The sequence below is a fragment of the Epinephelus lanceolatus genome, chromosome 24, assembly GCF_041903045.1.
Source record: "Epinephelus lanceolatus isolate andai-2023 chromosome 24, ASM4190304v1, whole genome shotgun sequence".
NCBI lineage: Eukaryota > Metazoa > Chordata > Actinopteri > Perciformes > Serranidae > Epinephelus > Epinephelus lanceolatus.
The window spans coordinates 7,501,614-7,516,538 of record NC_135757.1 but is presented as its reverse complement, the minus strand read 5'-3'; the positions used below and the strand labels follow the sequence as shown (position 1 = coordinate 7,516,538).

Sequence of the window (14,925 nt, the reverse complement as noted above, 5' to 3'; positions counted from 1 at the left end):
GAGCCATAAAGAATCATAGATATCAGTCAGATCACTATCAGGATACTACAGAGTATATTACAGAGCAGCGGGTCCTCGGTCGGATCAGACCAGGTCCAGCACTCGTTTCATACATGCACAGCTGTTTCTACTGGTAGAATCACACAGCTCTGTTTCTACTATAACTACAGCATTTCAAAGATTGTCCACAACGTTTGGTACCAAGTTCACCGTTAAACCTGAGACTTTCATGGAGATGGAAACTCCCACCTCCATTCTCTTCATCTGTTCTCTCTTTAAGTTTGGGGACTAGAGGGGACTTTTGCTAACTGCACCGCTTCATTATCTGTAGTTATTATCCTAAATGTGTTATCACCCTGCTCTTTCTGTGAAAGCTGGAGGCCAGTTTTGTATTTTTTTGGCACTACATAGAAAACAGCAGAGAGACAGACTGGACACAGCACAGCACAGGTATACAGGGACAGACTGGGGACGTCTAAGTCCAACAGCTATTAATCTCCCTACAGAGATGAGAACCAGAGTGTGTTCAGGTCGGCCTGAGACACTTAAATACTATTAACACATGCACTTAGGACTGGAAGTTCTCGAGGGTGTGTTGGGTGTAAAGGGGTGGTGGAAGAGTCAGAAATGTTCTATGGGACTGTACCGCAGCCGAGGTTGTGCATGCATTCACACTGGGATCAACATAATCGATAAATTACCTTTACGTCCTGAAAGATACAGACAGCAAGACTGGGTTTACCGTGCAGGCAGGGTCAGGTGAAAGACTCTGTCAAGCTGCATTATGGGGAATGTAGGAGTGTTTCTGGAGCTTCACCAAAGCGACTAGAATAACAAAAACTCGGGGAGTGGATCTTTTACCTCATATCATCTAGTAATCTAGCAAAAATCCGTGACTTGCCGAACAGACTTCGCCACACTGAGGTTAAACCTCTCAGCTTTGCTCTCCACAGTCCGACCAATGTGTCCCAGTGTGAATGGATGCTGAATTTTGTGCTATAAGTTGTTTACTGAGGGTTATTTGGCTGCTGTGTTCCACCCACATGCCTGAAATCACATGGTAATGGAAATGCGGACCAGCTAGCAGACGTCGATACCGTTTGACTTAACAATACTGTTTAAGGGACTGGTGGGAGACTAACTCAAATGTGATTGGTCCACGGGATCTTTTGAGAGTGTATAGTGTTTAAATGGGAAAGGGTGTTTCTGACTGGAAGAGAGACTGCAGGGTAGAGGGGGCGGGGTTTAGGTGAAGACCAGATGCTGCTGGTCCAGCAGGGTTCTGGTGAAGTTGTTGATTGGCCCGATGGCGCTGAGTGACATGGCGGCGTCCCGCCCCCAGAGCAGGTTAGGACCAAACACCACAGCCAGGTTGCTGTTGGTCATCTTGTTCACTTCGCTGTTGGCTGATACCTAAACACACACACGGACAGGTTACGGTCATCTGATGATATAAAGGTTCAGGAAGGTGATTCGTGGGCGGTCTATCAGCTGTACCTGTGCCAGGAATGTGATGAGGTATCGGAGTGATGCATAGTTTTCCTCTGGCAGCGACTCCAGCAGCGTCTTCATCTGCTCCACCTGGCTGTCACTGGATACAGCTGCAACACACCAGACACAAAGATGTCAGTAATCAGATTTCAAGTGTTTTCATGTATGTAAGTGATACACAACACAACCTCCTGTTTCTTCTCTTCCCACCATCTGCGTGTTGGAAGACAGCATGAGCTCTGTGGTGACGGGAGCGCACAGTGTCTCTCTACGGCACCAGTGTCTGAACTTCACAAAGACTTAACTGTTCAGCTGTGTTGACTGGTGTAGTCAGACTTGCACCCTGTTCAGACACTACCCCTTTTCGGCAGTCATGGGCTGGTTTGGTTTGGTTTGGTTTGGCCTGTCAGCCCAGCACCACCAGCAAATGTTGAGTTTTCGAGCAGCGACTTCACACAACTTCTAATACAGCTGATCGCGAACATGAAACAGTAAAATAAAGGAGATATCTGAAGTAAAAACAGGACGCAGGAGAGAAACTAAACTCCAAACCACAGAGATTCAGTTAGAAGCTACAACATACTGAGAGCTGAACACACAGAGACTTTTAAAAACGCCTTTCTCCCTGCAGACAGAGGTGAGGAGAGTCTTACAACACACACGGTCTATTTGAGGGGGAAAAAGCAGGGTTGTCGAGACGTCACCGCTACCCGCTTGAGGACAGGCGGCACAGCTTTTGGACCTGATCTGGAGTCTTTTTTCATTTTTCCCTCTCTCTTTTTGGGGCATCAGTTAAATGTTAAGCCTCTTCCACTCCCCTCTGGTCACCGGTGTCCTTAGCTGACATTAGAGGCTGTAGCGCGCTGAGTTTTAAAGCTAGTGAAGATACTGGTATCATATGAAACTAGAAGACCTAAGGAATCCCTGAGTACCAACCGTACCGTACACATGCTGTGTTTTTTGCGCCCTCAAATTCATTGTTTTCAGTGTAGACATGTGGCATGCGCGCTTAAATGCGTCATCCTGCAAATCAATCGACTCTTAAACTTGAGTATTTCGGTGTAGTGTGACTAGAAAGCGGAGACTATATTGTATTCACGTGTGATGATGTTAACCCCCATGGTAGCCATTTTATTGTAGTGAGACTATTTCTTTGAAACAGACATCACTGTATACACTGACCTATAGTGACCTCTAGGATAATCACAGCCTCATGAAACTTTACAACCACAAACTGGAGACCTTGAGCATTCAAAGGATGGATGGTGTACTGATAATAAGTGCCTTAGTGGTTGTTCCCATCTAATTCTCCTATCAAGAATGATGAGATATTAGGAATTCTGATGAGTAGTGACAGTTTGAACCCACAGGTGAAGTTGACGATGTCGTTGTAGAGCTGGTAGGTGAGCAGAGGCTCAGGTAACTCCCTCAGGAACGTCTTCAGAATCACAGCAGCCAAGTGGACGTCTTCTATCTCTCTGAAATCCACTGTCATACCTACAAATCACACAAACAGAGAAGTGCTTTTATGGAAACAAGAAAATATTTGCCCATGTAGATAAAAGCCTTGTAAACCAGTCTCTTTATTGTCTGAGCCCACTAGATGGCGCTCTCTGTGCAACAAAAGCACACCGAACTGCCATTCATTAACCTTTTTTCTGTAAACTAAGAGCGCCATCTAGTGGACTCAGAAAATTGTCTATTAAGGGACAAAGCAACAGAGCACGTTAGCAGGCCTGATGATCCTACCTGAGTTGTATCTGACCTGGACGTCCTTTACCAGAGTCACATTGGCAGACCGTCTGAAGATCCCTTCAATCTCCAAACCTGACACACACACACACACACGTTAAAAACAATGCAGTTCTTACTGACAGAACAGTCACAGTTCATTAAAGCATTTCGTTTGTGTGTCTACCATCCCGAGAAAAGAGTTACCTTGCTCTGAGAGGAAGCCAATGGTGTCTCTCATCACCACAGGAACTAGATCATCTTCTGAACTCCTCTGTCTGAGTCTGACACACACACACACACACACACACACACACACACACACACATTTAGAGCAAATAGTGCGAGTGCAATTTGCCAAGGCAGACCCTAACAGAGAGATGAGCAGACTTACATTGCAAGCGGCACTCCAAACACCTGGTTGGGGAGGGGAGGGCTGTGAGGAGGAGACATGGGAGGCTGGGCGCTCGGTTTCAGAGACGCTCTCAACTTGTTGTCGTACCTGACACACAGACACAGATTATAAGCTACTGAGGATTTTAAAACCTAAAGTTGTAAAGAGTAAATATGTGTAGGTTTAAATCATCTCTGCAAATGCATTACAACAAGATTTGTAGATTAGTGGAACGGACAGTGGAGTGTGACATCAGCTCTTACTCTTTGACGCGGGCAGGAATGAGCAGCTGCTCACACTTCACCACATCCTCCAGCTCACTCAGATAGCTCACATAGTTGATCTTCCTGCCAAACTTAAAACTGCAAAGAGACGGACAAGATCAGCATCAAATGATCTCACTTCAGTCTTCTTGTCATTTGTGAAAATTATGATGATAGAGCCAAGTGTGTTTTTCTCTCAGTAATGAAACTATCATGTCAGTGGAGGTTACAATATCACATTTAACACTTTTAGATGGATGCACCCCAACTTTTTTTACACTCACATATCCTGCATCAGTTTTATACTTTTCAAAAGCAGCCACTAGATGTAACCAGAGCCATGTCTGACTGACTTTACCGTTTAGTTTAATAAAGTTGCCTCAAATCCATGAGAGTGAAAGGCACTCTTCTAAGACAGATGGTACACATTTCTTGGAAACCATGATAACAAATATACTGACACAACTGCACTCATTCTTGGAAACAGTGACCAACTGATCTGAGTGTTATTTTCAGATTATGTTGTTTTTCTTATCAGTGTAACTGTTGCTCACTATGATAACTGGTGAGAATGGATCAGAGTTACCACAGAGTAACACTACTATACTATGCTATGTTGAAAGATAAGGGGCTTGAAGAAGGGCTGAGCAATATCATTAAATCTGGTGGTGATTCAGTATCAATAAATAAGGGCCAAAATTACCAGTATCTATATGATACTTTTTATAATTAAAAGCAGCTGATGCATCATCTTTTATGCATCATTAATAGGCCAGAAATTAGGCATTTATCTTTACTATCCTGACGTTAGACAGATCCATTTTCTCTGTTTCTGTCAGTGTTAATTTCCATCTGTAAAGGTAAGTTGACATGTAATAAAAAAGAACCTGATGATTGGTTTGAAGAGGATCAGCAGGGTCTTGATGAACATGGTGGGATGGACAATATACAGAGCCTTGATGTTCTTCTTATACCTGGAAACACAGACAGATGATAGTGTGACGAAATGTGCTTAACAGATTGCCTCATTTCACTCAGGCAGGCAGATTTGCTCACTTGTACTTAAAGTCAAGTTCAGACCAACGATTCGCGACAAAACCGTTCTAGAGTGTTGCAGAAGACAGTTGCAGCGCTGTGAACTGGCCCGTCTGAGCTCAACTGAAGCCGGTCAAATCACAGGAAGCTGGCCTCAGATCGTAAAGCACATCACCTGTTTCTGCAGCCAATCACATTGTAGTGAAGATGACGTGTTCATCCTGCCGAGACCTCTTGTGTCCGTCCCCCCGGTGTTTCTGGTGTCAGACGGTGGGTCTGCTTACTATGTATTATTTATATTATAGTGTGTATTTATTATACAGTCCGTCTGATGCTCGTTTTGTTTCTGTTTTTACCGTTTCATTACTCCTACAAATGCAGCTGTAGCCAGTATCTCACTATCACTCTCCTCATTCATATTTTAAGAAGCTACAAATTATATTCAGCCACATTAAATCCTGAAAAGCTGCAAATCAGAACAGAAATGCAGAGAGTTGTTGCAAAGAGATGATACACCATCTCATCTAGTTGCATAGCGTTGATACACCATCTCATCTTGCTGCATAGAGATGACACACCATCTCATCTAGTTGCATAGCGTTGATACATCATCTCATCTTGCTGCATAGTGATGATACACCATCACTATGCAGCAAAATGATGATACACCATCTCATAGTGATGGTGTATCATCACTATGCAGCGAAGTGATGCATAGCGATGATACACCATCTCATCTAGCTGCATAGGTGTGAACCTGCAGGTTTTCAGAACGTTGCAGAATGGTGCAGTGCAAGTAGCTGCCTGTTTCAACTCGTCTCGTCTCAAATATTTGGTCTGAACTGGGCTTAAGAGTTGAATCACTGACAGGTTGATTTTGCTGCTTTGTCGTGGGCTTTTTTCTACGTCCACACATATGTACCACTCACACAGCAAAAACATAGAATGATAGCAGCTATTTTAGAAAGCTAAAACATAACTTGCGTTATCTCAGAATATGTCAGTAACTCAAAGATCATTTTTTTATTGATGATAATTTAATTATTATTTTCTTTGGTTTAATTATTTATTTTTAAAGGGTATTTTTGTGCAATCATTTGCCTTTGATGATATGATAGCTGAGAAGAGACAGGAAATGTTGGAGGGAGAGACAGAGAGGGGGAAAGACACGCAGCAAAGGGCTACGGATCAGAGATAAACCCAGGCTGCTGCAAAGGACCCAGCCCACATGGGGCGCACACCCCACCAGGTGAGCCAGAGGTCGCCCCAAAGCGTTTATTTTAAACAGATCAAAGTGAAGGATTTAGGCATGACTAGTCACTTCTGATATGATGGTCTGGTGTTTCCCGTATAGTTGCATGTACAACAGGAACACCAGCCAGCCCCCCAAATTGTTTTTAACGCCAAAAACATGGCTGCTAAGATGTGAGTGATGTCACCAAGCTTACTTTCTGTCAAACTCTCTGTAAGCGTCTCGTAGCCAGCTGAGTGACGGTTTGTTTTCACTGGTCAGCCCGTGATGGAAATAGATCAGAGTGTAGTCACTTTCGACATACTGATCCAGCGTTCCTTTGAGATACCTGCAAGAATAAAACAAAGTCATTGCCAGTTAAGTAGATGAGTGTGTTTCTCAGCTGGACAACTGTGTTTCAGCATGTTAACAAAGCTGTCAGGCCACAAGATGTTCACAGAGGCGGTTCCCTTAAAAGATTTCTGAGAAACGAGTCCTGTTGTTTCATACTGAGTCATAAGGACGCGTCCTGGCGAGCCAGCAGTTAATATGTAGACTAAGCAGAATATCGACGGTTTAATCCAAACCACTGACCTTTCTGCAGATGACCTCTTCCTCTACTCAAATGTCCTGTCACTCCCTGAAGTCAGACAGCTGTTAGATGCAGAAACGGCTTTGTAGAACAAAAAGGTGCGATCAGAGGTGGGGAAGGCACTCTCTGAAGAAACCTTCAACCTAAGCTACCTTTTTATTTTCACAGTAATCAGTGTCTAGTTCCTAAAATGTTGAGGCAGAGGGTACCTGCTGTAGCTCTGGTTGAGGGTGCAAGGCTGTCAGCAAATAGTTTGTTGGGCACAGGGAAACGGAGATCGCCTCCAGCTGCTCACACGCTTTCTGTGTGGACGAGGCCTTTGCCTGTGTGTGTGTGTGTGTGTCTAGCTACACTAATTGGCTGCAATCAAATGTTGTGATGGCAACTGCTGAGGACAAAACATAGTGAAGTTAGATGTACAGTCGCTCTTACATCAGCAGCTTGTGGTGGTCCAGCTGGTGCTGTGGCGGCATCCTGCACGCATTGAACACTATCACCTTCCTGCCGAAGTTATCATCACCTGCAGACACACAGATTCAACATTACCTATATTCAAAACCCCTCGACTGAAAGTGTGGAGGTGGAGACGGGAGTGAATAAAGGAAACAGAGGTGTGAGATTAAAGGGCTGACCTGCCACTTCAATGATCTGATGCCTGGCGATGTCGTAGAAAGGATGGTCCCAGGGCAGGTGGGGGGAGCCGGCATCAAAGCGCTGGGAGAGATCTGTCTCTGTAGCGCACACACAGACACACACATACTGGAATTTCTCAATTGTGGGATCAATAAAGGTGTATCTTATCTCTTACAGCTGTGTGAGGTCACAGTTCAACTGATTCTTTATTTGTTCTTTTGGAGTTCTACTTCAGTTGTATGTCATCAGGTAAAGTCGTTATTGACTGAACAAAAATGTATTCATGCGTTCAAAAACAGAAATGAATGATAGCTATCAGGGAACACAAAGAGCTCTCCTCTTCCTGTTTCGGTTGTGCACTTCCTTCACGCTGTACTGTAAATTGAGCTTAGATTCAGACACAAGCGCAAAGTGGAAGTCAGGCTTGTGCTGCACCAAACTCAGATGATGTCATTGTTCTACAGCCATTAATGTCTGACCTCTATTTAACACCTGCTGAACACTATAAAAAGAAGGTTTGGATTTTGGGAATGAAGTCTTTATGTCTTTAACAGGGACATGTGAATATTTGGTCGCATAGTATTTGGTGTTTAGCGATTAGCAAAGTGTGTTCCTGTTTGGCGATTACGCAAGGAGTGTGTGGCAGAGGACATCCTCTTTCACATTTTTTGTTTCACCAAATTAGTGTGAATCACATCAGCATGTTTCGTTTGGTCCTGCATATGTGAGTGTGTGTGTTGTCTTGAACTTCTATGATGCATTCAGAAGTTTCAGACCTTGGCACTGAGCTGGGTTGTGAACTATGGGCTGGGTTAAGGGTTAAGGTAAGGCTTTTAACGCAGGTCAGGTAAGGGTAAGGGTCGATATACACATCTGTGATGCTCACCTGACTTGCTGAGAGTCGACTCATCGGCGGGCCACTGCTGGTCCTCTATCGTGGTCAGCTTCAGCTGTCCCAACTGTGCGGTCGCGGGGTCTTCGCCCAAATCTACCAGCAGCTCTGACGACATCACGCACACTGCAGAACGGCGCTACACGCACCCACTCGCACACTGCACGGTGATGTCCCGACTGTGCCACACACACACACACGAAGCTGGGACTTCCGCAGAGTGGTGGCCAGAGTCCTGCAAGAGACAGAGACACCTCAGGTCAGCTGGGTTTTGACAATTTGTCCAAGTACTGCTGGGATTACTGACAGATCATCATCAGCATATGTGTCACTTTCACACATTTATATACTGCAGTACATCAGCTATACTGAGCTGGATATTGTATTGCTGGAAACATCTGAATGACTGCATCCCTCTTCCTCCTCTCACATATTAACGCTCTCCCCGTTTTCTATACTCACACTTCCTCTTATCTCCCAACCCCCACTTATTTACCCTTTCTCTCTCTCTCTCTCTCTCTCTCTCACACACACACGCGCACACACACACACACACACACACACACACACACACAGCCTCTGTTCTCTCTCTACTGTGTGATGTTATGCTGGCTGACAGCATGTTGCTTTAAATAAATATCGTTACTAACCAACAGACACAGTCAGCCTATTGCTACTGACCACACACACACACACACACAGAGATAGCGCAAAACAACCATTAGGACACAGTTGGCCTGTTTCTCAGTGACCAAGAAGCTGTCGAGAAGACAAAGGGACGGGGATTTCGACTGATGTGAACACTAACATGTTAGTTTTCTTATGTTGAGTGTTCCTGAACATAACCCTGTGGTGCTCCCACAGCAGGTCAGCCTGTATAGGTCACAGCAGAAGGCCAAGGACACACCGCCTGACTATGACATCATCTGTGGACATGGTTGAACACTGCGGTTAATATTTGAAACTGAAACCAGAACCGGCACTAGGGCTGTGACAGTATTGGTTTTTTCTTACCACAGTGAAAAAGCAACAACTGCAGTTTGTGACAGGACAGCTGACACATTTGAAGGCTCCTACGTGGGTTAAATGCTAAATGGCAGGTCCGCATAATATACATCTGCACCTCTAGAAGCTCCTGAAAAACTTCTACACTAACTGCTATCGTAAAATGAAGACAGATTCAGCAACTGCACGGTTTACTAGTTTGAAATCTGGGAGCAGACCACCCACGGGCCTAGTGGCGTGCCCTGAGGGCCACCCCTCATGTCACTATCACCAGCTGCTGAGCCAGTCAGTCAGCATACTGCTGCGGTCTTGGAAATTAAAACAAGTGGATTCTTATCTGGTATCCTACTACCACACATCTCCAGATCAACACTCACAATCCCTGCAGACAACAAAGCACGCACTCAGCTCATCAGTCAGACAGGAGCGCAGCACACTGTGCTCCGCCCAGCCCCGTCTCGCCACAACACCTGTCTGCAGGTGTCAATGTTTAAACATCCTGTTGCAATACAACCCCTGCAAACACACACCAGACACTGTGTGTACACGAGTGGAGGGATCCAGCAGCAGCAGCACCCTGTTTCCTTCATCCCTCCTCCTTATCACAGCACAGCAGAGAAAGCATCAGAGGAAAGCAGGGGGTGGGGATGTGATTCCCAGGAAGAAAAAAGGAGGCAGGAGAACGATACTGCAGACAAAAACCTCTGGATTAATGTTCCAGATACTACAGAGATGATCATTGCACTGCCTCCTTTCATTGTGTCTCTTATGATAATGCTGTAAAACCATGTTGCCTCTGTAACGTCACATGCAGCAGCTTTCACTCTCACACACACACACACACACACATATATATATATATATATACTGTAACTGCAGAGCTATCTTTGGGTTAAAGCTAATGTAAGATACAGAATGTAATATATTCATGTGACAAAAACACCACAGAGACCAGGTCAGAGCCGGGGTAGGCGGTTAAAATTTGAGCATACTGAGCATACTTTGAGTATATTGTAATTTAAGTGGTCTGAGAGAAAACTAGACCTCTGCACCTCCTCTTGGCTCTGTTTTCAGGCTTTAGAAAATTTCGCCTGCGACGGGACACAGAGGCCGATCGCAGGTCAGTTCAGAGAGAGGGTGCTCCCATTTGCTGCTCTAGAAATGCAGATGTGCGTGCACGTCTTTTCCATGAAAGCGTGACTCAATGGCGGAGAATCCTGCAGAGAGGGTTGCTTTGCAGTGTAGGCAGCTGTTGCCAACATTAAAGGAAGGTGGAAGAGAGTACAGAACAAAAAACATGGCAATATTGGCGAAGCATTTCAGCAATGGAGAGAAACTGTTTCATATTTTTATTATATTTTTTTCCATTCTGTATTCATGTCTGTTGGTTTTTGCAATGTTTGCTTTTATTGTTAATTTAATTTTCTCGCAATGTGTTGATGTCATGAACCAAAGCTCCAAAGCAAATTCCATTTCTGTGAAAACCTGCTGGGCAATAAACCTGGTTCTGTTTCTGGTTATGTCCTGAGGGTTTAATGAATCAATCATCACAATAGGCAAATGCTGTTGTGCACTTTTTTGCCCCAGTTGGAGAAACAGTTGACCAATCACAGCTTTGTAGATGAGATTAAGAATGGGGACATCATCCTCCCACATAGCTAGATATCTAAGTCCATGAAACACAATGTGCCAAGTTCCAGTCATCTCTTCAGTAATACTGCGATAAATACATTCTAGCTACATCCATGAATACAAAAAAACAGAATAATGTGGGAAAAATACATTACTGCACCTATAGGGGTTGTTGTCAGTGGACTCTTATAGGGAATTTATACTTCTGCGTTGAATTGATGCCGTAGCTTGTTGTGCATCTTCCAAGAAATGTAACTACATGTCGCAAGGACGCAGACCTCCTGTCTATTTCTGTGAGCTGAAACCATTTCCCTCAGTGGAAACAAAGCTTGTATTTACTTTAATTTCACAGATAAGAAACAATAAATTGTGAAGACAGTAAAGCCTCCACTGAAATAGCATTTTAAGTCTTGTGTGTGATTTATCCTGGTTACATATGAGCAGAGGAAATCTATGCTCGTCGCTAGGCTAATTTATACAATGTAAAATGCCATAAGGGTGTGCTAATAACATTAGCATGTTGTATTTGTTTGGAAAACGTGTTTGGTATGAGACAGTTGTTTTGTCAGTGAACCTTGCGAGCTGTAATGGAGCCAAATTGTGTGCCATTACCTTTGTTATATGTTGCTGTTGTCCCTGGTTTTATATGAGAAGAGGAAAAGTCTGCTAGCTGCTAGGCTAATTTATACAATGTAAAACGCCATAGGCTTGTGCTAATAATGTTAGCATGTTGTATTTGTGGGTAAAATGTGTCCAGATAAAGACAAGTGTTTGTCTGTGAATGCTGCGAGTTATAGTGAAGCTGATTTGTGTACTTGTGTTTGAAATTGTCTCTATTAAGCCATGTTTAATGTGTGTTAAATGTGTGTCTGCTGCCAACTAGTGTTTTGGAGGTGTAACTGCAGAGTGACACAGACACACCACTGCACACGTATAAATGCTCACAAGGGCGTAGGCGACGTGCGGTCTGCACACAACTATAAATCCTCTTTTAGATCAACATATTTCTATTAGTTAAAAAATGAGGACTTATCACTTGCACCTGACCTGCCAACCTCATTTGTGGGTTAGGCTACATTCTACATTAAAAAAAATGTAAGATTTAGTGGTTGTTTTTTAGGACAAAGTATTTAAGACTCCAAATGTTGACTACTTTTAGGCCAATTCATAAATAAATTAATTATTTCCCCCAAAAAATCTTTTGAAGTGCTTTTAAAATATGTATAACATTTACAGAGAATACAATTAGTTAGCTGAACAAAACAAAAATGTTCCTACATCTTGTCTGTTCCATCAATTTCTTTATAAGACAGTACTTAACCTGAGGAGCTAAACTGATGACAGTATTTATAGATCCTGTCTACAACCCTGAGAGCAGGACCAATCAAATAATTTAATGTCATAAATGTTTTTAATTGTGTCAATTTCCAGGCTGATAGACCGCTGCAAGGCCTTATCATTTTTCATCTTCATTTTCAAATACAAAAAAGACCTGGGATTTTATTGGTTTTCATTTTGAAAGTTTGAAATATTCTGTAGTTCCAGCAGTTTGTATGCAGGCTGGTGTTGACATAGATTTACATAAAGGGAAGGGTTAGGGATTTATTTTTAATCCTTTGTTTAACCAGGGTAAATAAAAAGCAGTTCTCTTTTCCCCGTCACATCTGGATGCTGCCCTGTGCAACCACAGTCTGAGCTGTTGGCCAATGAACACCTCCACTAGAGCTATACGGGGTTAACAGCCGAGGGCCGTGCTCATAAGCTCTTTTCTCTGACCTCAAGGTCGCCACTGTCTCCCCGTTATGATGTGTTTCTGGTCACAATTTTGATGTCTGCATTTATGTAAACATTTCATTGTGACTCTGATGGCACCAGTGGAAAATGTAGCCTCACACCCTTTGCACACACAAATGAAAGCACACTGACAGATGTGTGGAACCACAAAAGCTTCAACACAAGTTTTTTTATTCCAAAGGAAGTCACAGTCTGTTCAACAGCTCTGTTTTATTGCTCAGTGGCTACTGAGTCTAACATAGAGTTGGGAAACTGACCGCAATTAAGCTGGTTTTCCCTGCAAAATGACTTGCTTCACTGTTGGTCCGATAACATTTGGAAAGTCTGGCAGAGCCACATGATTAAATTGTTTTATCCCCATTCAAGTCAAGGCCTTTGCACACTAATTGTCTCACATCTTAAATAAAAACGACCTCACCTTGTGTCAACTATGTTTGCACACTGAGTCTGAGACTTTTGTCCGCCATTAAAATTTTCGGTACAGGTTTCGCATCCACCAGAAGCCTATAGAGAGATTTCCGACCAAGAATCAGTGAAGACAATATGGCGGCAGGACACAACCACGACAAGACAGAGGAACGGGGTGCAGGTCAGATAGTAGTATTCAGGTGGATGGTGATGAAGAGGGGGCTGGAGGACAGTGCCCCCCCTTCATGCAGCTGCAGCGCCAAACGCCAGACAGGGATGGAGTGATGACAGCCAGTAAGGTAACTCCAGTGGAGAGGGTGGCTTTTCATTTTGTCATGTATGGCAAATTTCGGTGACAAATACAATAATAGAATGCATCAGAATCAGTGTGCAAGGTTTTTGAGCGCACCTTCTAATGCAGCCCAACGACGTGGAGGTAGTGCCGATGGAAAGAGAATTTTTTTGGCTTCTTGCACATCAACTTTCATAGGAATAAACAGGATCCCGCCTCCTATAGTGGATCCACTTCTCTTAACACATCTACTGTGTAAATGCTCACAATGGTTTGGGCCATTTGTGTAGGCCACAGCACAGACTCTACATAGATATAAACAGACTCTGAGACTGTCATCCTACTAGAGGACTCCAATATTTCATTTTCAAGCAGCTTTTGATCATCAACCAACTACATCTTGTATCTACTGTGGATGGAGGGGCTTGTATTTTACTCCTGTTATCAGGGAGCTGAGGGAAAATATTTGCAGCCCCAGGGAGGGTAACCCCTGACCTCCCCTCCTCTGATAAGTACAGAACACTCCCAAGGAAGAAGAGAAGACACTGCTGGGTCCTGAGTGTTGTCTGAGTATCCAACTTAAAACTAACTCCACCAATAAAATTATTATAATAATTGATAAGAAAATAAAGCATTGAGGTGTCGAGGATGTATGCACATATTTCAACTGGCACCGTCTGATTAATTAAATGTGATGAATTATGTTTGACTGAATGTGCAAAAGACAAGAAAGCAAGGACACTTCATAATGTAGATATTTAAGTTTGGCGCATCCCTCTCCCCGTACAGTACAGCTGGAGCTAACTGTGTAACGTTAGCTATTGATATGTCTGCTGATAAAAGCAACAAGTGAGCAGTCAGGTAGCTGACTTCCTTTACTCTCACTAACAGAGGCAGCTGGAGGAAAACATTCAACTAATATTGGCGTTCATTTTTAAAAAGCTACACAGGCTAACTTAGCAACATTAGCTTGGGGATGTTAAAAAGCTAAAACACACAGGCAAAGTGCATTAGCGATGTTAATATCGCAGTATGCCGACATATTAATATTCAAACATTTAATACAAAAATATATCTGTGCTGTGTGGAGGTTAATTCATAAAGATAAAAAGTGAATTCACGCTTAGCTACCGCGTTTCACCGCAGTATAACAAACCAATTTACCACTACAAATTAACGTTAGCTCCCTGATACAGTACGACTGTGGGCACACAGCCATGAAGGCTCACGCGCCCTCTGTGCTCCCGCCTCCATTTTGAGTTTCATAAAACAAATTCAAAGACACAGCATAGTGAAATATTTAAATACCGTGAATGTGACGCTGCTCAAAATCAGCTGGGGGGCTTTGTGGCGTCTGAAGTCGCTTTAGACTTGATCAGTGCTGTTGACAGCAACAATCTGCGTCAACACCTCTTCCGGTGTGCACTTTTCAAAATAAACGTGGATACTTCCGTTTAAGTTGTACTGTACCTGCCACAATAAAAGCACCGGAATGCGCATGCGCCCTCTGGTGGTCTTGTTAAGTTGTGCGA

The 14,925-nt window shown here is 43.5% G+C and overlaps 1 protein-coding gene across 1 annotated transcript; it reads right to left on the bottom strand.

The window, feature by feature from the left end:
* Positions 1 to 297: 297 nt before the first annotated feature.
* arhgap1 (Rho GTPase activating protein 1) lies at positions 298 to 14,832 on the bottom strand. The gene is made up of 13 exons (XM_033615713.2): positions 14,702 to 14,832; positions 8,257 to 8,497; positions 7,370 to 7,468; positions 7,170 to 7,257; positions 6,363 to 6,494; positions 4,767 to 4,853; positions 3,880 to 3,978; positions 3,617 to 3,724; positions 3,430 to 3,506; positions 3,241 to 3,318; positions 2,860 to 2,988; positions 1,498 to 1,601; positions 298 to 1,413 (listed from the first exon to the last, which is right to left on the bottom strand). The coding sequence occupies exons 2-13, from the start codon at positions 8,378 to 8,380 to the stop codon at positions 1,246 to 1,248; spliced, it is 1,293 nt and encodes a 430-aa protein (XP_033471604.1). The 5' UTR covers positions 8,381 to 8,497; positions 14,702 to 14,832; the 3' UTR covers positions 298 to 1,245.
* Positions 14,833 to 14,925: the final 93 nt, after the last annotated feature.

Bases quoted from the DNA above. Each gene is read 5' to 3' on its own strand.
- arhgap1 (XM_033615713.2), bottom strand. From the start codon at position 8,380: ATGTCGTCAGAGCTGCTGGTAGATTTGGGCGAAGACCCCGCGACCGCA. The intron at 3,725-3,879 runs GTAAGAGCTGAT...TCTGTGTGTCAG, and splicing joins ATTCCTGCCCGCGTCAAAGA to GTACGACAACAAGTTGAGAG. The intron at 3,507-3,616 runs GTAAGTCTGCTC...TGTGTGTGTCAG, and splicing joins TTTGGAGTGCCGCTTGCAAT to ACTCAGACAGAGGAGTTCAG.